The 20,860-nt window shown below is 39.5% G+C and overlaps 1 protein-coding gene across 2 annotated transcripts in view; it reads right to left on the reverse strand.

Annotated features, from left to right (window-relative positions):
* Positions 1–19,728, reverse strand: part of RASSF6 (Ras association domain family member 6) — a 56,428-nt gene extending 36,700 nt beyond the window's left edge. The window contains exons 1-2 of one of the 2 annotated variants that reach the window (XM_087434429.1): positions 19,550–19,728; positions 8,371–8,469 (exon numbers count right to left, since the gene is read on the reverse strand). In XM_087434429.1, coding sequence (XP_087290555.1) covers positions 8,371–8,469; positions 19,550–19,647 — 197 coding nt within the window. In that variant the 5' untranslated portion in view covers positions 19,648–19,728. Of the gene's footprint in view, positions 1–8,370; positions 8,470–19,462 lie in introns of both variants that reach the window. The other variant, XM_014788009.2, reaches the window with a different exon arrangement.
* Between the last annotated feature and the right edge of the window lie 1,132 nt (positions 19,729–20,860).

The raw sequence follows: 20,860 nt of genomic DNA on the forward strand, positions 1-20,860 counted from the left end.
TTAACTAAGATCCCCAGGAAATTTGTATGTACATTAAAGTAGAGCCCTGATGTAGATAACTACCTTGACTCTAGATATGAAACGGTATTTAAGGTTAACACACATCAAGTCAAAATACTAAGGGCCTGATTTAGTTCTTTGAGGTTGGCTACTTCCATACTCATTTATAATCAACAAAAACTTATTGAGGGATTTCTGTGTAACAGACAATCTAATAGATGCTGGAGGTATTGCAATGTATACAACCAGTGATGAGACTTACTTTCTGAAGGAGGAAGACAGAAGGAAACAAAAGAGCGAATAAAGAAATGTGCTAATTTTCCATAGGGATAAGTGCTGTGAGAACAATACAACATGAGCATGTGATGCAGTGCACTGAAGAGGACATTTTAGAAAGGGTGATCAGGAGGCCTGAAATATTAAACTGAAACTTCAATAATGGGAAGGAGCCAGCCATGTGAAGAGTCAAGGAGAGTGTCCCAAGCAAGAGATGCAAGAACCACGTCCTGATAAGCTTGGCACGTTTGAAGGAGACAGAAGGGAAGAGTGGTTCAAGATGAGGTTCTACAGGTCCTCCAGGCCAGATCACATTGGGCCTTACAGATTCCTTATGGTAAGGAACCTTTGAAAGGTTCAAGCAGAATGCTGTGACTTGTATTGTAAAGGGACATTCTGGCTGCCGGGGGAGAATGGACTGTAGGACAGGGAATGGAAGCAGACAGCTCAATTAGGAGGCTGTTGCAGTTGTCCAGGCAAGAGATAACGGCAGCTTGGACTAGATGGTGAGAAGTGGTTGGATTTGGGAGGTGGAGCTGATTGGACTTGCTATGGAGCTGGGTATAAAGATGAAGGAATGGAGCACTTAGGTTGGTATGTAGCTTATATTGGGATCTTCCTTCTCATTTTTTCATGAATTAAACTTTCATTTCAGGTTTTTCTAATATAAGCCTTATAGATTTTTTTAAGCCAGTTGAAAGGTAAACACAGGTGTGCCACGCAACACCAGTCATGATTGGAGCAGATGCATGCTGGCTGTGAAATAACACCCTTTGTGTATGAACAGCTGGGGGCTTCTGTGCTTGCTGAGGATGAATACCTTGACTTCACAGTCTGATGCCCCTTGTTCCCTTGGGATGGGGAAACGATCTATCTGTTCTATTAATGGAGTCTTTCAGTTACTTTACTGGTATGCTTTTCAGTCTTTTGAATCACTGGGATGATTACTAGAGTGTCTGAAACCCAACAGGTGGTCAGTGGTCCTCACGGCTGTCTTCATGAGCATGAGCTAACAACAGGAGCTTTCCTGACACAGGCTCATATCTCATGCTTCTGTAATGCTGCCATGACTGTGACCACTGATTCTCCTTACATATGAAAAAATATATTAAGCAACTTCCTTGTTTCTCTTCTGGGCATCCTCCATCTATTCTCCACACTCTGTACAAAGTATACAGAACATATCTAATCATATCATCTGCTTTGTTTAACATCCTTAAATGTCTTCCCATTGCTCTTGGGATAAAAACTCCAAATCCTTCTCAGAGCAGGTAAAGCCCTGCTTGGTCTCTCTTCCTCCTTAGCCTCCTTTCAAGGGATGCTTTTCCCTGTGTCCTGCATCTCATCCACACTGGACACCTTCCACTTTCTGGAACTCTGTGCTCCCTCTGGCCATAAGGATTTCAGGCAGACTCCATGTGTCAAGAATGCTCTCCAGCTCACTCCCTTAAACTTGTTAGGTCCCTCCTCATTCAGATCTCTGGAGCACCCCCGCTCAGGCTAGGTCCTTATCCTCTCATAAAACTGGGTTCCTTGGCTTCTGAACACTTACCTCAATTTGTTAACAGGCCTTTAGACCTGTGGTTCTCAAAGTGTGATTCCCAGACCAGTAGCTCCTGCACCACCTGGGAATGTGTGAGACGTGTATATGCTCACTCCAGCCCAGACCCACTGAATCAGAAACTCTGGGCACAGGGCCCAGCAAGTGTTAGTTTAACATGCCTCCAGGTGATCCTGATGAAGGGGCAGGTTGGAGATCTGCAGCTTCAGACTGCTCTTGTCTGTTTTTGCTCAAAATTCCATTCTCCAGCTTCTAGTACAGCTTCTGGCTCATGGTATGCTCTCAGTAATTATTTGTTTAGGGAATAAAATATAGAAAATTAAATTCTGACCTATTTTTAGAGGGGAAAAAAATCTTTCACCAATCTAGCTAACATATCCAGAAATTCAAGTAAACTCCATAAGTTAACATGTTTCTAGAGTCTTCGAATTTTGATTTTATCAGACTTTCTTATCTTTTTTTTTTTTTTGTGAGGAAGATTAGCCTTGAGCTAACATCTGTTGCCAATCCTCCTCTTTTTGCTGAGGAAGATTGGCCCTGGGCTAACATCCATGTCCTTCTTCCTCTACTTTATATGTGTGACACCTGCCATAGCATGGCTTGTTAAGCAGTGTGTAGGTCCGCGCCCAGGATCCAAACCTGCAAACCCGAGGCCGCCAAAGCTGAGTGTGCAAACTTAACCACTATGCCACTGGGCCGGCCCCATTTATCAGACTTTCTGTTGAAATATTTTCAGTGTATCTTGGGCAGGCAGGTGATCTTATTGCTTTTAACGGACTGAAGTGATAAAATAGGTAAAAGTGGAGTAAATAAATTGTATTGGGAATAACAGTCATATTGATATGTTTAATGATTGTTGACAACATATGCTCATTAAAAAATATCTGCTATAAAGAAAACTTAATGGGCCAGCCCCGTGGCTTAGCGGTTAAGTGCTTGCGCTTCGCTGCTGGCGGCCCGGGTTTGGATCCCGGGCGCGCACTGACGCACCGCTTCTCTGGCCGTGCTGAGGCCACGTCCCACATACAGCAACTAGAAGGATGTGCAGCTATGACATACAACTATCTACCGAGGCTTTGGGGGAAAAAATAAATAAATAAAATTATAAAAAAAAAATAAAGAAAACTTAATAAATGACCTTTTCACATATCGGGGGAGACATTATTGACCTTTTTGTGACATAGTAACAGATGTGATATCCAATTTCACAAAATTAAAATTCCTTTTATTTTCACATCAAACATAAATAATGGGAATTTTAAAATAATTTTTTCAAAACAATCCCCACATAAAAAAATTTCTCATTTTAAAGGAGTTGGTCCTAAATACGTCTCAAACTTTTTGCCCCTGGCTCATTTTAAAATCCTGACTCCTTATAAAAATATGTCAGAGAGGGCTCCCTTATCCTTTATTAAAGACAAGAGTCCAATGGTCTTCAGGAGAGTGGTGCCCTCTCTCTAGAAACCTCCCTGCAGGGCACGCTGGGCACACAGTATCTGCTCCAGTTCCTCTGATCAAGAGAAAACCCGGCCATGAGACCTGGGCAAACATTGTCCTTAGGCTCCACCAGCCAGGTAGGAGCAGCCTGTGGAACACTGGTTCTTTGTGCTGAATTGGTGCTCAGAGGTGCAGGTGGCTGGTTCCTTTGTTTCAGCAAAAAGGTGCCAGCTAACATGTTTGGAAAAAGAAACTGTTTGGAATAATGCACTTTCTGCTGAAATTTATTACATCGTGCTAATTAAAGTTTTTACTAAGGACAGGAATGCACATGTGCTTTGTGGGCTGCTGTTGGAAGAGCTGTAGCCTGCAAGTGTTTGTGTTAGGTTCCGAAGTAGGAAAAAAAAAGCCTAACAGGTTCTGAGACTGAAATCTGATCTGCATTTTAAAACTGGATTTGAACTTTTTTCAAAACAGGGTTGGCATTAAAGTGCCCTGGTTTCAGCCTAGGACCTGAAATGAAAATACTTGAAAGCAGCCATACGGAACCATTTCTTTTAAACTCAGCTCACTTAGAATATTTACCATGCGAAGCAACAGAGCAGTGATGACCCCAGGCAATGAAACAGCAACTGGAATCTTAGTCGTTTGAGCATGAAGCTACCTTGGACCAACACCCTTCACCTAGGGAATTTTCTAAACTCAGAATTTTCATCCAGTAGTAAGACAGAAATGTTATATTGCTTACTGTGCTATTAATATCATGACCTCTTAGTTTATTGATCGTATGCAGTTGCATGAGATTTGCTGAAACAAAAAACAGAGTGCTGACTTGAAGGGTATTATGTAGGAAATGATTAATGCATTCCGGCTGAGGGCTACTGCAAGACTGTTCAACCCAATCAGTCATGCTTTCATGATTTTGGCCAACTCCAATTATCATCTGTCGTCACCTACTATTTTTCTAGTTGATTTGTCTTTTAAGTAAGTTTTTATTTGTCCTGAGCAATAACATTTGTGAAATCAAAGTAAATTTCATTTACTGGTTATATTTTCCTAATACTTTCCGTAAGTGTTCAAATAAAAAACAATCATTTATGTTTCATCTAAAACCATCTGAGGTACCAAGTCATCCAGGTACTCTTGGGAAACAGGATGCAAAAGATGCTTAGGTCCTACCCTCACAGGGTTTACATTTTACCTCGGGAAATCAAATATCTGTGTACGAAACAATAAAGACAGGCCAGGAGGCCTTAAGCTGTTGGTGGGAGGGAAAACTCATCAAACTTTTTTAGAAAGTGAATTTGTAGCAGTAACATTAAATTTATTTATATGCTTTGATCCAGTAATTCCACTTCTGTGAACTAGCCCTTGTGTATTAAAAAAATGGGGGCCATCTTGAAGATCAAAATTAAGGGAATGATTATATTATGACATTTCTATATCATTGAATGCTACAAGGTCATTAAAATCATCTTTAGGAAAATCTTTTAAGGGTGTGGGGAAATATCTGTAATATAATGCCATGTATGTATGTAAAACAAGATACAATATGATCTCAACTATGCAAAACAGAATCCTTAGAAGATGAGGAATTTGACAAAATTAAACAGTATATTTTTTTTCGTAATTTTCATTCTTTCAATCTACATGTTTATTTTCTCAGCTTTTATAATTATATAATTACATATAATATAAATATGATAATTTATCAAAATAACCATACCTTCATAATTAGGAAATAAATATTTTAAAAGAACAAATACACAAGTAATTAGCACAGGCTAATTAAAATCTTATTGCAGTTCAGGGAGGATTTCATGGGAAAAGAGAGGCTGAGACTGGGAAACTATAAAATATTACAAAGGAAACAAAAGTTGACTTGGTAACTACCAGTGTATGGAATAAGTGTCTATTTCAGTGAAAATTCTTGATTTTCATATTGAGATTACACAGTTGAACAACAGAAGGAAATGTAGTGGTTCAGGATGAGAAGTTACCATTGCTGGTCATGGTACAAATGAGATCAACATAAATCAATTTAGAACAGACCTAGGAGCTCCATGAAGGTGGAAGAAAGCTGTTCTAGAGAAACTGAGGGTTCAAGAACCAGGAGGAACCTGGAGAATAAAGAGAAACACATGTGTACAAATGGTGGGGACTGGGAAGACTAAGAATACCCTTAAGAGCAGACAAGAGTTAGGGAGGGCCCAGGGGCTTCTCTATGACATCTGTCTTGAGGTGTTGTCAGGAAAGAGAGGTCCTAGTTCATGGAGATGCCAGTGAGTGCAGACAGCAGACTGTGGGCTGCTGCTTGGGTTACCTGGTACCTGTTTAGAGTATAATCTGATCCTAAGGGTAAGTCTAAAGGTTTGAGTGAGAAAGCCACGTACTGGGGTGGGGTGGGGGGGCGGTGGCGGGAGATGGGAACCACGATTTCTTGAGCTGAACTGAGTCACGCAGAGTTGAATAACAGGAAAACATGTACACGGGTTCATACATTCTTCTCTTATGCTGTGTACTTTTTCTTCTTGGAATTTCCCTTCCAGTGTGGTAAATTTGTTTTCCTGGTTGGTTAAACTTAAAGCTGCACAGAAGGCATATATGCAAAAAGGAACACTGATGTAGACCCAGGCTATTGCTTAGAGACATCTCTCTTCCTTCTGTAATTTTCTTTGGGAGGAGGCAAATGTGGTAGGGGGACCTTCTTGTGGCTGTCCTGGGCTCTCACCCTGTTCTTCACCTCTGTCACTCTTGTGAGCCTCTTAACCTTTAATCACAAACTCTCCCATCTTCTCCATCATCTATCTACCTTGAATCTCACTTGCCTCCTGCTTTTCTGGCAGATCACTCACATCCTTTTGTCATCTTTTTCTTCTTCCCAAACTGTCACCTTTCAGGTCCTCTGAAAGATGCCTATCCTGTCACCATGTCCATCTCTTACGCCTCTCTAGGGCCTTTCTATCCCTTTTACCTTTTATTGTGAATGTTACCTTCTCTGACCTTCATTGTCAGTCATCTGTACTTAATATTTTTAAAAATAAATTTCTCCGTTTTTCATTACAATTTCCCATCTCCTCAACTCCCCTCTTCTCCTTGTATCTCCATCAACACTTCAGGTACCTTAACATCCAAAAGTGGTGTCTTATATATACATCTATTATATTACCTGCTATGTAACTGCTCTTCCTCTGTTCAGTCTCCACATTCATTCTGCCCACTTTTCACTCAATGTACTTCTGCCTTGCCTTCTTGTTTCCTACTTTCCCCACTTCATTTCACTCTTTTCTAACCTTGGACCTCGAATCTTTTCTATATACACTTACTTCCTCGGTGATCTTACTCAGTCTCACATGTAACATGTCCAGGACTGAACTCTCAATCTTCTACCCCAAATCTGCCCCTCCGTAGTCTTTATAATATCATAAAGTGTTAACTCCATTCTTCTAGACCAAAATCCTTGGAATCATCCCTGATTATTCTCTTTCTCTTACACCTCACTTCTAACCCTTCAGGAAATCCTATTGTCCCTTCCTTCAAAATATATACAGAATCTGACCATTTTTTCCCTACCTCCACTGCTGCCACCTTGGTCCAAGCCACCACCGGTTCCACCCTGGACTATCAGCTTCTTGATAATTTCTGTGCTTCCACTCTTGTCCCCTCTTTAGTCTGCTCTTAATGCAGCTGCCAGACTGATCTTGTCTTGCATGTACTCAATATCCTTCAATGGCTTCTCATCTTATAAGCAGGAAAGATGAAGTCTCATAACGGCCTATGAGACCCTACATATTCTGGCCCCATTATGTCTCTGGCCTCACTTTCTCCTACTTCACTTGCCCACACTGGCTTCCTCCACCCATAGGCATGCACCTGCCTCAGGGCTGTGAACCTGCTGTTCCCTTTGCCTGGAATGCTCCCGGCCGGATACCTGCGCAGCTTGCTAGCTCACCTCCCTCAAGATGTTCCCCAAATGCTACCTCCTCACCAAGGCCTTCCCTGGCCATCTTATACGAAGTCATAATGCCCCTGTTCTCCATCCACAGCTTTCATTGTGCCCTTTTGGCTTTATTTTTATTCTTCAAACCTTTCAGCATCTAATAGTGCATATTGTTACTCATTTATCTTACATATTGACTGTATCCCCCTTTTAGGAGGCAACCCCATGAGGGTAAGGGTTTTGTTTGACACACTGCTGAATGTTCAGGGTCCACAAGACTGTCTGTCCACAGGGAGCAGTTAATAAGTATATGAGGAATGAATAAGTGAATCCTCTATCTTTTACTTCATGTCTTCTTCCCACCTCTTATATTTCCTGCTTATCCTCCAGCTGTGGCTTTATTTCTATTTTTGACCATGTTTGTTCCTTCTGCTTTCCTATTGCCCAATCCTGCATCATTTATATCTACTTCTCTCTATCATTTATTTGGCTGTGTTTCTCTTCCCCATAAGATATGGGTCAAGTTCCGGTGTCATTTGGTTTTTTATGTCATTTGGTTTTTTTTGTTAACAATCCATCTTTCCCCTCCTCAGCTTCTGCCCTAGCTTAGCCAACTTCAGTTCTCATCTTTACTCTTATAGTTTTCCAATCTCTGCTCTATTATTCCCAAACCAACATGAGATGTTATTTGCTGTGTATAAGAAAACAGCTGTGGATGTTGGCCATATAGTGCATAACCTAATGTCAAGAGAGAAACAATAAAAATGAAGTGTGTCTTGAGGAGGAAGGGAGGGAGAAGGGAGGACAGGAAAGCCTGTTTTGGCACCTGAGCTAATTCTTTGGACATATTATTTATGAGGAGCCTTAGACCCTTTACTTAACGCTGCTCCTGAGAATTTGCCAACTATTAAAATAGAAATTTGGCTTTTAGTGAAATTAGACCACAATTTATGAAATATGAGTGATTGTTCCATGAAAGGCTGTGGTTTGGCAGTCTGTAGGAACACATTTACTCAACCTCTTATTCAATGTCTCAATTGGTGATTCATATTATTGATCTTGTGGATCATATATTTTGCTTAGAATTACATAGTGCTGGGGTATAATCCACAAATGATGGTGAGTAGAATAACATATAATACAGCTGTATAGTTACCTGGTAATGAATGTCCTCTCATTAATGAAGATCCAAGAAGAGCACTGGTGAGCCATCATAGCCAACTTTGCCCCCTTTTTGAGATCATCTGAGGATACCCTAAAATATTAGAATAATATTAATGGTTGTTCTTGTGATGTATTCATAAATTAGTTTCTGACTTAAATTGAAATTTTTTGTTGTGTGTAAAAGTATTTTGGGGGAGTTTTTAAGTAGTGTTTTTTGTATGGGCGTGAGGGTGGGGTTGGGGAGGGAAAGAAAAAAAAGGATATTTTTTTTACCACGTGCCTGCTATGGATCTTACACATGAGCCATTTTATAGGCATTGTCTCATTTAATCCTCAGACCATCCTAGCAATGTAGGGGTGTTATTAGCTCCATTTCAAACACTTAGTGAGTAGTGGAACAGATAATTTGAAGCAAGGTTGGAATGTCTTCAAGGCCTCTACTTTTTTCTTTTCACCAACATTGTTTTTGCAGTTTGGAAAGGGCTATACAGATTAAAATTTTTTGATTTTCTATAAATTGGTCCATTCCAAGATTCTTTTCAAAGAATTTTTCTGTCTAAGGGAATTAATATTGAGGATAAGTGAGATGTTCTCCAAAATCTTCAATTGTAAGAAAAGAAGCTTAGAGTTCAGAATTTTAACTACAACTCACTTTGAGTGAGTTTCTAAATGGCATCCTCTAAACGTCCTTTTCATGATTGTTCACAAGATAATTTGTTTTGAGCACAAGAAATAACGTGCTGTTTTCTCTGTTTCCTCTTCCCCCCTCCTTTAAAAGTTTTAAGATGTTCAGATGTTTTACTCTGTTCTTATTACTCAATATGTGCTTTTGAGAAAAATCTATTTTATTTCTCTTGATATGTTTTCCATTTTAAATTGAAAATTATATTCTTCATATAATTTAGGGAAAATAAATAGTAAAGGAAGAGAAACATATAATTTTGACAATTTCTAAAGAAAGATGATAAAGAGGCATAAGAAGAAATACTAGATGAGCCAGAAACATGTAACTTGACATGTGATCTTCCTCTATGTAATCAATCTGAGAGACTGACAACTGTGGGATACACAGACAGAGAGACAGAGAGGCAGACAAGGGTGGAGCAATATTCCTAAGCAAGTGCAATACAAACCACAATGTTGGCCCATGATAAATGCTAATGATTTGCAAATGTGCAGTGAAATCTTGGATCAAACTTGTGCTGAAAATCACTTTACAGTTGATGGCTATATTAGCTCCGTTCCTGGTAATGAATGTATCCAGTATGTCTAAATTTGGCATAACTCCTATTATAAGGAATCCTATTTCTTTTCTTTTTTTTTTTTTTTTGGTAAAGAAGATTGGCTCTGAGCTAACATCTGTTGCCAATCTTCCTCTTTTTTTCTTTTTTGCTTGAGGAGGATTGTCCCTGAGCTAACATTTGTGCCAGTCTCCCTCTGTCTTATACGTGGGACACCACCACAGCATGGCTTGATGAGTGATGTGTAGGTCCATGCCTGGGATCTGAACCCGTGAACCCCGGGCTGCTGAAGCAGAGCACATGAACTTAACCAGTACCACTGGGCCAGATCCAGGTATCCTATTTCTGAATCTGTAGTTTTTGATTTGGAATATACTCTAAGGATTTTTTTCATTTTTCAGTTTATCTACAGTTCTGATACAACCAGATTTTAGTGATTTAAAAGTTATCCTCCTGTTCCATCTCTCCATATACACACAGGTGTGTGTGGCGTGGTTGAGGCTGCTGTTTGCTGGTGCTGAGCTTAGGTTTTTTTTGTGCTGAGGAAGATCCGCCCTGAGCTAACATCTGTGCCAATCTTCCTCTGTTTTGTATGTGGGTCACCGCCTCAGCATGGCCGATGAGTGGTGGAGGTCCACTCCCAGGACCCGAACCCACGAACCTGGGCCGCCAAAGCAGAGCGCACCAACCCAACCGCCAGGCCAGAGGGCTGGCCCCATGAGCTTATTTTTTATTGAGAAATATCAAAAGGAAAAAAGAGAAGCTACATGAGGAATTCTGCCTGGCTAGAATAATGTTTCTAAAGCCTTGCGAGTTTTATATTGTATAGTAAAATTTCCAGAAATTTATGAAAAAAAACTGAGATGTCTTGCTGTTATTATATTTTAAATAAAATTTCCAGAGACTTGTCCAAAAAAATTCAGTCAGTTTTGAACTTCAGCTTACTTAGCAGCTCAATGTTATCTTCTTTAAGAAGATATTAAATTCCCAAAGGCTTCTAGATCCAAAAAGAGGCATTTCGCAATCACTGAAATTTTTTTGGCAACATGGGAATACAAAATAGCTGAAGTAGAAAACAAATCTTAGGGCAATGTTTGGAGGCGTGCAGAAAAGAGGAAAATGTACTATGTAAACTCAAAAACAACAGGATCAGTGGCCCAAGGCAAGTAAGGTTTGGCCAGTGTGGTAAGTCTCTTTTTGGAATGTTTCTAGAAAAAATTCTCTCCTGTATGATTCTGCGCAAGGGAACATATTTCTTCTATTACAGCCACTCAACTCAAACTGGCTGAACCCTGCCCCAGTCCTGCAAACACAATTTTAAGTTTCCAGGTAGCTAAAATCAAGCTTGGACTCGCAGGGTTGATTAAGTATGACGTACATCCTTCAAGTCTCCTTCAGGCTCTGGAAACTGTGGTCAGACATGAATAAAATCCTCCTTTATGTCTTCATATAAATGGCATTAGGGTGTGACCAGAGATTTTAAGTATAATATTTTCTAGTCATTCCATTTTGCAGAAGGTAAATATTTAATTACCATTGCTTGAGATCCCCTCATCATATGGGATATAGCCAGAATAAAAAGGTAAGAGAGAAAAGCTCAATTTTTTATTTAAAAAAAGAGAGGGAGGGATTTCCTCCTTTTCCTTCTGAATCAGATGAGGATAAAGTGTGTAGAAGATGTCCTGTCCTCTTTTTTCAGGAGAATATCAGTCCAAATAAAAAAAAAAAAGCAAAGAAAAAAGAAAAGAAAAGCTATTCTCACAAAATCCCTGATGCATATTTTTGCTTTTATCACATTGTTAGTTTGAAATTACATAATCTATTTGAAAGCTATGAGCACACCTCACCAGACATATTGTTATAGTTTTTAAGCTGAATGCTTGACTACTTTTCTTTTATGATTTTACCATTCTGATCCTCACATCATCTCCTTGTTCATAGACCTTCCTGGGATCGCATTCTTAGCAAAAACAGCCCTAGTCCCTTAACCTGACATCCAGGCTTTCTGCAATTCCACTCAAACCTACCTTTACAAACTCAAAATTGAAGCTTTCTTTAACACCAGGCCTTCTAGTCTAATGGCATGTCACACCATTGAGTCTCTTCTCACCAGCTCCCTAGCACATGAGGGCCCTCATCACTGCAGGGCCAGATCTTTGCTTCCTTCTAGTCCCTGCTCAAGTGGGTCCTTATCAAGTCTCCCCAAAGCCTTTTATCTACACTGCTGTGGTGCCATTTTCTGCTTTCCACCTTGTATTGTCATTACTGATTTATGCCTTATCTCCTTTCCTACTCCTATCCTCCTGCTCAAAGAATGGCTCTCCTCTAGTTGGGAATGTCAGTCTTTTTGATAGCACATCCTTGGGAGGAGGGTCTCATGAAGGACTCATGTTGAAAGACACAGCAGCTTAGCAAACCAGGCAGATTAACTCTGTAGGTCAGAAGCTACATGGCCACTTTAGGCTGTGTTGGGACTGAGACACAGCACGCTCCATGAGCCTGACAAATCCCAGTTACTCATTCGCAGATTTGGTCTGGGCTGTTTGGTTATATGGCCTTTGCCCTTGCTTCTAAAACCCGAGTTTTGCCCCTAGATTTTGTCATTCTAATCAACCACAAAAAGGGTTAGTGACGCACCCTAGTGAGACTCCCCCAGTAGTCTCCTTGCTGCCCAAGCACAGCCTTCTCCCTCCTGGATCCAGATTATTTACATCTATTCTTTTAATTTACCCCTCCCTGTACCTGTCCTCCCACATTCCAATGGCCTGTATCTTGTGAACTGTTCGTTTTCTCTCCTCATTTTCTCTGCTTTTAGCAGCATTTGACAAGGTTGATTGTTCTTTCCTTTTGAAACACTTTCTTCTTGAGGCTTTTGAGACACAGCAGCAACCACAACAACCTCGCCTTATTTTCTTGCTGTCTCATAAGCTTCAGCTTTTTAGCCTCCTCTGCTGAATCCTCCTCTATATGATCATGAAATGCTGTCTTGTTCTAATAGTCTGTCCCCAGCATCCTTTCTCCTCTATCTACACTTTCTTCCAGGTAATCTAATCCATGTCCAGCCCAGCCTCTCTGCTGAGCTCCATACTCACATCGTTACCTCCTTAATCTCTACTTGGATGTCTAAGAGGCATCTCAATATCAACATGGTCAAAACAGAGCCACTGGCTTTCTCCCATGCTCCAGAATTCCCTCTTCCACAATTCTTTCCTGTCTACTCAATTAGGCACCAAAACTAAAACTCAATCTTATTTTTTCCTCTTTCATCATAGCCAGATTCCAATTGCTTCTATTGATTGCACCTCCAACATATAACCTGAACTCAAAAGCTTCTATTCCCAATGCTACCACCCCGAGCCAAGCCACCATCATCCTTCTTCTGGATTATTGCATCAGCCTCCTGACTAGTTTCCCTATATCTGCATTGTGACCAAAATTCCATTCTCCGTATGGCATCTAGGATGATAAGTTTAAAGATCTAATCAGATCTTGTCATCCTATGACTGAAACCTTGCAAAGCCTTCCAAGAATGAGCTAGAATAAAGTGTAACCTCCTTATGATGACCCACAAGATCCTGTCTAGCTCTTCAGTATTCACTTCCTTCATTATTTGCCCCATTGATTGCACTTCATTGGCCTTCTTTCTGGTTTTCAGTCACTCCCTAAGCTCATTCCTATTGTCTCAGGGGTTTATACTTGCTGCTTCTCCTTCCTGAGGCACCCTTACCTCAGACTGTCACCTGACCACCTGCTTCCCATCATGCAAATCTCAGTCCAAGTGTTTCTTGTCTCTGAGGCCTTCCCAACCAAGTCTCGGTCAGCCACTCACATTAATTTCATCTACGTAAGTATCCGTATCTGAAGGGAACTTATTTATTTATATTGTCTCTCTTCCCCAACTACAGCATAAACTTCCTAGGATAGGATCCTTTTTTATTTATTTCTCTCCATCCAGCTCTTAGAATTTTGCCTGGAACATTAGTATTTATTGAGTGACTGAATAAATGTAAAGTTGCAGATGTGGCCCCTCAAGGATTATTTACTATTTATAAAACTTTTCTTGAACTCATAGCTAACATGATATTTCAGCTAAGACTAGAAGTTGGGGATATTCTGAAGAACCGCTGATGCAAGCCTCTTACAATCATGAAGTGCAAATTGTCAGTGATGGGCTGAACAATCATTGCAGTGGCTTCCTGATTGGCTCCCTCTCTGTATTCATAAAAAAATAGCTAAGGTATCATTAAAGATAGCAAACAATCGCTATGTAATTATACTGTCAGACTTGTGATCTATGCTAAGCAAATCAGAAGATTTCAGGTGTGATTAAAGGATTTTAAAGCTCTTATGTTATTCTCTGACCTTAGGAAGGAAGACAGCTAAATGGAATTTATGGAAGAAAATGAAAACAAGATAAAATTTTTGTTCATAGGCAGGATATGCTAATTGAATAGGAAATACTACTTGACTTTGTCTGAATCTCAAAATTGGCTAAACAAAATATTTAAACAGTCTAAATACCTGAAAGGTAAAAATGCGATTTGGTAAAAGTCTCATTTTATTACTAATTGCGGAAGTGAAAAATCCATCTATGAATTCAACTAGTTTCCCCTCTGCATTCCCATTAACTATGATTCACAGAAAATTAAAACTTAGTAGGGCCTTTGTGAATATCTTCTAAATTATAAAGACATGGTAGATTTAAAGGTCTGAGCTGGTTTCCTCAAAAGGCTTAAATGGAGGATAACAGAGGTCATGATTAGCAGAGAAGGAGAAGATTTATGAAAAAAGGAAAAATTACATGTCTAGAAGCCTAGAGGTCTTACTTTGAACATTCACAATTATTTTGGTAGAACATAATAAACTATGACTTGAGGAGGAAGGTAGTTGTTACCAATCTATGTACTTCACTGGGAGGGTGAATTACACAAGGCTCTCCAGTCCTGGGACCAGAGCTTATTGACTTAGATTATGTATGAAATAAGATTACTTATTTAAAAAGTTTGGTTATTTATTTTTCACTTTATCCAGACAGAATGGAGTTCAAGAAATAAGGAATTATATAGATTAGCAATTAAATCCTGGAGAAATAAACAGTCCTGGAAGTATTAGGAAAGTCTAAGCTCAAATAGGCCTGGGTAGCTCAACAGGGAAGGGAGGAGACTAGGAGGGTAGAGTTAGTCTGAGCAGGCAGATGAGATCAGGACCCTGAAAAGGCAAAATCAGACAGCACCAATGTGTGAGCAACACTGAGACCTGAGAGCATCAGAGAGCACCAGTGGTTTGCCTTCCCCTGCTCTATATCCTGCCTAGATGTGGGCTTCCCTGGACTGGCGAGTTATCAGAACGAGGTCAGAGGATGGGAGGTGAATCCAGGCCCCAATTAACTCAAATGGGTCAGTCTTTGAAGTACCTTCCTGTGCCCAAGCACGGATTAATTAAATTGTGACTTGTTTAAAAGTGGAAAACTTGGTTTCACTCCTTTGTATAGTCAACAAATATTTCATGAGTTCCTTCTGTGCCCTGCTACAGTGCTAGGCACAGGAAGCATAGTTCATATGTGTATCTGAATCCCTTTATTCCTGAGGCCACTGTGTGCATGAAGGGTCAAAATGGTCATAATTTTACAATGACCAAAAAAAAAAAATACAGTTGCAAACTTCCCTAGATTCCCCAGGGAATTTACACGTCTCTGAACTTTCATAACAAAATATCTGCAGCTTTCTAATTACTTACTGTTTTCTCTAACTATATTTTATTGTACTTAATTTGACTATTAGTTCCTTTAGAACAAGATTATTGCTTACTTCATTTTTGTATCTCCTAGAGTGAGTGTACATATGCAAGTATATAGGTAAGACATATTAAAGTAATTAATATATTCAATATATGGGAAAGTATATTAAAATATTAACAGTAAAATTGAGAGCTATGAAATTATGAGTGATAATTATTTTCTTTTTGATTTCATAAATACTTTCTAAATAATATACAAGGAACTATCTTACATAACACACACCATAAAAGTTACTAAAAACAAGAATAGAAAGTAACTCATTGGAATAGTAAGTGTGTATTTCAATTATGAAGTAAGTTTATATTAAGGGCTGTACACATGAAGTTTTTTTTTTTTTAATTATTGTTTTGTTCTGAAGAAGCAATGGAAAGTTACAAATATGTATTCAGCTCCAAAATAAAGCTGTTTTCTCTAAGCTGTGACCTGGAACCTTGAAGTTGAGAAGAGCAGATCAAAAACAATTATACCACTTCAAGGAAATGAGAAAAAAACATCTATAATTCTATCCATTATCCAATCCTTAGAAAACAGGAAGAGTTAAGAAAAGCATGGTTTCTGGGAAATATTTGGCTCCATATTTTTTCTAAAGCATGTGCCTCATTTGCAAAGATGATAGAAGTTGAGGGTCAGAGTTTACAAACTATCACTTTATTAAGTGATATTGGTTGCAGTTAGGAAATGTTTGTTCTGAGATGCAAATAACAATGTCTCACAGTGCTTGAATTTAAGACAGGACTAAACAGGATGTGGATCAAACAACCAGACTTCTACGTGAGCAAGCCTTTGTCGTCAGTCTCAGTGGAATCTCCTTTGAAATGCCAAACCTTTAATATTCTATTGCATATTTACACAGTGCTACTGCCATGTACTTTATTGTCCCCAGAGTGCCCTCAAGGAGGTGAGGAAAGGGGAAGCAGTAAGAGAAGCGAGTTAGCTCTAAGCCACTTCAGGACTCACGGCATGTTGCCACCACTCAGTCTGGGAGGGAGCTGCTCAGTAGGCCAACAGCATCTTCTGGAATTGCTGCTGTGGTACAGCTCAAGGATTTTCTGCTTCATCTGAGTTTCCAAGAGGAAATTCAAAGGTTGACTTCACAGGGCTCACGCATGACTCATTTTTCCTGTTCATATGTTGCTGCAAAAGAATCAGCACTCTCTCCTCTTGAGCTCCATTTACTAGGCTCTGGGAGGATGATGGAGAAGTTTTCCCTCAAGCATCTCAACTACTATGATAACACCCTCATCACTTAAAAAGGAGGCACCTTGATGTTCAACTACAGTAGTTGAAAGCAGCAGTATTAGTTTGGTACTTGAGATGATGTTATGAAGTGATGAAATCACTATACTTGATAGCTTTGAAAGGCACAGATTAATTTTTTCAACAGAACCAAAACCTCTCTAACCCTAGACTTAAGTGAAAAGAAAGAATATTCAGAAGACATTCTTTCTCAGAGGTTGTATTTTCAATTGACCCATACTTGAATATTTTTAAAAATCTAAACTTTTATATAAGTAATAGCCCATGTATACGTAAAGCCCACGTATCTCGAACAAAGCTAAATTCCCTATCTGCATTGTAACCAGTGAATCTGGACAAGTAAATTACTGTTAGCATTAGATTTCTATTTCAGTTAAAGTAGATGACGCTTCTTATTTTAGGAAGTTAAAAAAAGTACCAGATATGAAAGTTTGAATTACATATTAAAAAGACATGTTATGGGCCAGCCCCACGGCCTAGTGATTAAGTTCAGCGTGCTCCACTTCGGCAGCCCAGGTTTGGTTTCCAGGCATGGACCGACACCACTTTGTTAGTGGCCATGCTGTGCTGGTGGCCCACATACTAAAAAATAGAGGAAGATCAGCATGGATGTTAGCTCTGGGTGAATCTACCCCAGCAAAAAAAAAAAGACGTTACATACATGATACAGTATTTTTAATATAATTGGAAAATATAATTTTTTTCTTAATCATTGCTGGTTATCTCTCTCTGTCTCTTTTGATTGACTAAAACATTTAACAGTTTATCAAAAAATGTTATATGCATTAGAAATAGTAGAAAAACATATGTATACTAAAATAGACTTTAGGAAGACTTACCCCAGTTATGTGGTTAAATAAATTAATCTCAAATTAATCTCAACTCTGGTTAAGTAGATTTATCTCAATTGCAACTACTTTTTGTTATTTAGACATATGCCTATTAAGAAATATAAAATCAAATAACTTGGTTTAGAAGGTCTAATAATATCTATTTGGCATAAGGTCATATTTCCTGTTTGAAAAATGTTTAGTGAATACCGGTACTCTAATTCATTCTAAATGCATTTGATTTCTTTATCAGTTTTTAGCTAAACTACACCAAACACTATCAGACCCCAGAGGACAATAACATAGTAAAGGTCAGCTTGGTTGGCTTTAGAATTCTATCCACAATTCTCCAGTCAATATCCAATTATAAGTACATGGGAGAATTTCAACTCTGCAATTTGAAAAAAGAACCTATTAAAATCACGATGATATTAAGCTAGGATCAACTACAGACCATTTAAATGTTTTTATTAATAAAACTAAAAGATAAAATGACATCACTGAAAATACTTTGCTAATCACAGTTACTAAGTATGTCTCTTCCTCAAAGCTATCAACATTAATAAAACCAACAGCAACATTAACAAAAGTGCCCTTTAAATAAAATTTCATAAAATAAGGTCACTTCTCTATAATTTAAGCTTAAGAGGTAAAGACCAACAAAACACAGGTATCATTCTTTTATGTTTTTGTTCATAAACGCTAATGAAAGTCTACCTCACTTCAACACAGACAATTCAATGTGTGCCACAATATAAAGACGTGGACTATATGGTCTAATTTTATCAAAGTTATTCAAAGGCAATCTCTCTTATAAAACTCAAATGTCATGGGTTCCACAATACGGGATTGTGTGTAACGCTCCTACTGTAAAATTCTGTTTTCCTTCTAGAAATAACATATTAATATAAATGTAACTTTTCCAAAATAAAAGTGATCGAGTAGTAAATAAGTTTGAATTTGCCACCATGTACTCTATTTGAAAAGTGGCAAGAAGCCAGATAATTTTATTGCTCCTCAGAGAGGTAATGCTTTGCCCCACCTGCTATCTGCTCACGTGTCCTGGACCCACTCTCTGGAAACCAGTTCAACTCCAGTACCTCCACCCTGTGTGGTCTCTCCAGCTCAGCTCACCCTCCCTGGTCTGGCTTCTTTGGCAGAGGTGCTCATTTCTTAATGCCAATCATTTATAGAACACTTGCTAAGTGTTCAATTCCTATCAGAGCTCCATTGGCAGATCCTGTTACGATGCTTGTTTTATAGACGACAAACTGAGGCTTGGATAGGTTCAGTAACTTGCTAAGGGATAAACTAGTAAGTGGCAAAGCCAGGATTTGAACCTGTGGCTCTCTTGCTTCAGAATTTGTATGCTTAACTCATAGACTCCTTCCCATTTAATTAGTTATGATTATTTTTTCATTGTTAGGTGCAGTCAAATTATACTAGAAATTTTTTTCAGTTTTTTGGGGGGAGGATGTCTCTGTCGCTTTGTGGAAACAAAAGTTTAGCTGAACCCTCAATCAAAAAGACCTTTCATGTCCGCTGATTCAGTAATATCATTATAACCATAAGAATACCCAGAGAAAGGGGGATGTCACACAGGAGTCTGGTATCTTTGGGAGGGTCGGCACAATTCCAGGTAAAGCTCTCACTGAGCTGTTTCCCTTGAGGAAAGGGAGGAGGGTTCAGTGGCCACACTATGCCCTTCCCTCTCCCCACTCCCTCCTTCCTATTTCCCTTCCCATATGCTTACCTTGGTCAGGAAAGGTATTCTGAAAAATCAAGAGGAAAAGTAATGCCCGGGTTTCGGGCTGCTCTGATACATGCACCCATTCAACCTGACTGCCTTTGGATCCTGCTTTCTAATAACTTGCCCTCAGGGAGTAGATTAGAGGGGTTCTTTTCCCTGCCCTCATTTTCACCTGTTATTCACACTGTGAGCAGAAGGAGCCTTTTTACCTTGCTTGTTGGGCTGAACTTGCTCCGGAGAGAGTTTGTTGCCCTGCTCAGTCACAATCTGACTGTCGGAGAGTCAGCGCTGCTCACCTGTGCTGGAGGTTGGAGCCAAGTGCGGAGGAGGGGAGGACAAGCTCTTGCAGAGCAGGCTCCGGCTCCCTGCCTGGCAGTGCCCCACGGACGCTCATTGAGCCCAAGATGCTGTTAATAATTACTCCTTTTCGCCACCGCAGGGGAGTGTTAGAAACCTGAGCCACTCCCTGTGCCTCACTGCATGTCGGGAGTGTTTACTTTCTTTCTTAGGAGCAGCTGATAGGAACACTCCTTTGCTCCCAGTCACACTTTTTGAGGAGATGTGAGTTGACTTTCCGGTTAACGCTTTACCCACTGAATGGGACGGATTCTAATCTCTGCTCTGTAATCTATCCAGACTATAGAGAAATAGTCCATGAGATATGACACTGACTAGGACTGAGTGTCATTATTCACCTGTCTTTCTTTTAAAAATTTTCTCTTTCAATGAGAAATTTCTGAAATTTGTTTTCCCTGTTCTTTTGTCACCTCCTTTCCCTACCAGCACGTTTTCACCCAGAGCAGTGGTTCTCACACCTCAGGGCCACCAGAACCCCCTATGTCATAAAGTATAAAAGAGGAAATGAATAATAATTTAGTTGTTACCAGCTGAATTGCATTTGGGAACTTCGCTTTTCCACAATACCTCCAATTTCAAAAAGGGCACCCAAGACTTAGAGACCCTCAGTTGATAGGTGCTGTGGAAATACAAAGTGCTTTTATTTACACACACATACACACACACACATTTTTTGGTATCATTGGTATTTTAACTGTTTGCTATGTAAAGCAACTGTTGAGAATTAAAAAAAAAAAAATAGGTTATTTTACAAGTGTAAACCTTAGAGCCTTCAAACGGAATTCAATATAATTCCTGTGAGTTGGGTAGGCAGAGTTGATTCCTGGTGTCCTTTGAGTTCAAATGTCAAAATCACAGACTGACCTTCACTCTAGATTTGCGGGTTACCTGTTTGCTAGATGTTGTACTTTAAGGATTCTCTATGTTCAAAAGGTCAGATAGTTTATCTATTTAACTTGTGGTGTGTAGAGACCAGGAATGATCAGATTTATCATACTGGGGGGCTATTTCAATAAACTGAACAGAACCAGGCAAATGGGCATTTTGAGTCACAATCAAAGCTTCCACAATTGGGTCACAATCAAAGCCGAGGACAGTGCAACTTGGTATTACTTGTGGGTGTTTGATTGCCATGTTGGCCCCACAATCCCCTGCTGGTATGGACTGACCTTTGAATGGGGACTGACGCGACCTGCAGTGTCTACAGCTCCGAGGTTCAGAAGATCTCTGTCAGATCCATGCTCCACCCC

The sequence above is a fragment of the Ceratotherium simum genome, chromosome 8 (genome assembly GCF_057802395.1).
Source record: "Ceratotherium simum simum isolate JZ-2026a chromosome 8, ASM5780239v1, whole genome shotgun sequence".
In the NCBI taxonomy this organism is placed as follows: Eukaryota; Metazoa; Chordata; class Mammalia; order Perissodactyla; family Rhinocerotidae; genus Ceratotherium; species Ceratotherium simum.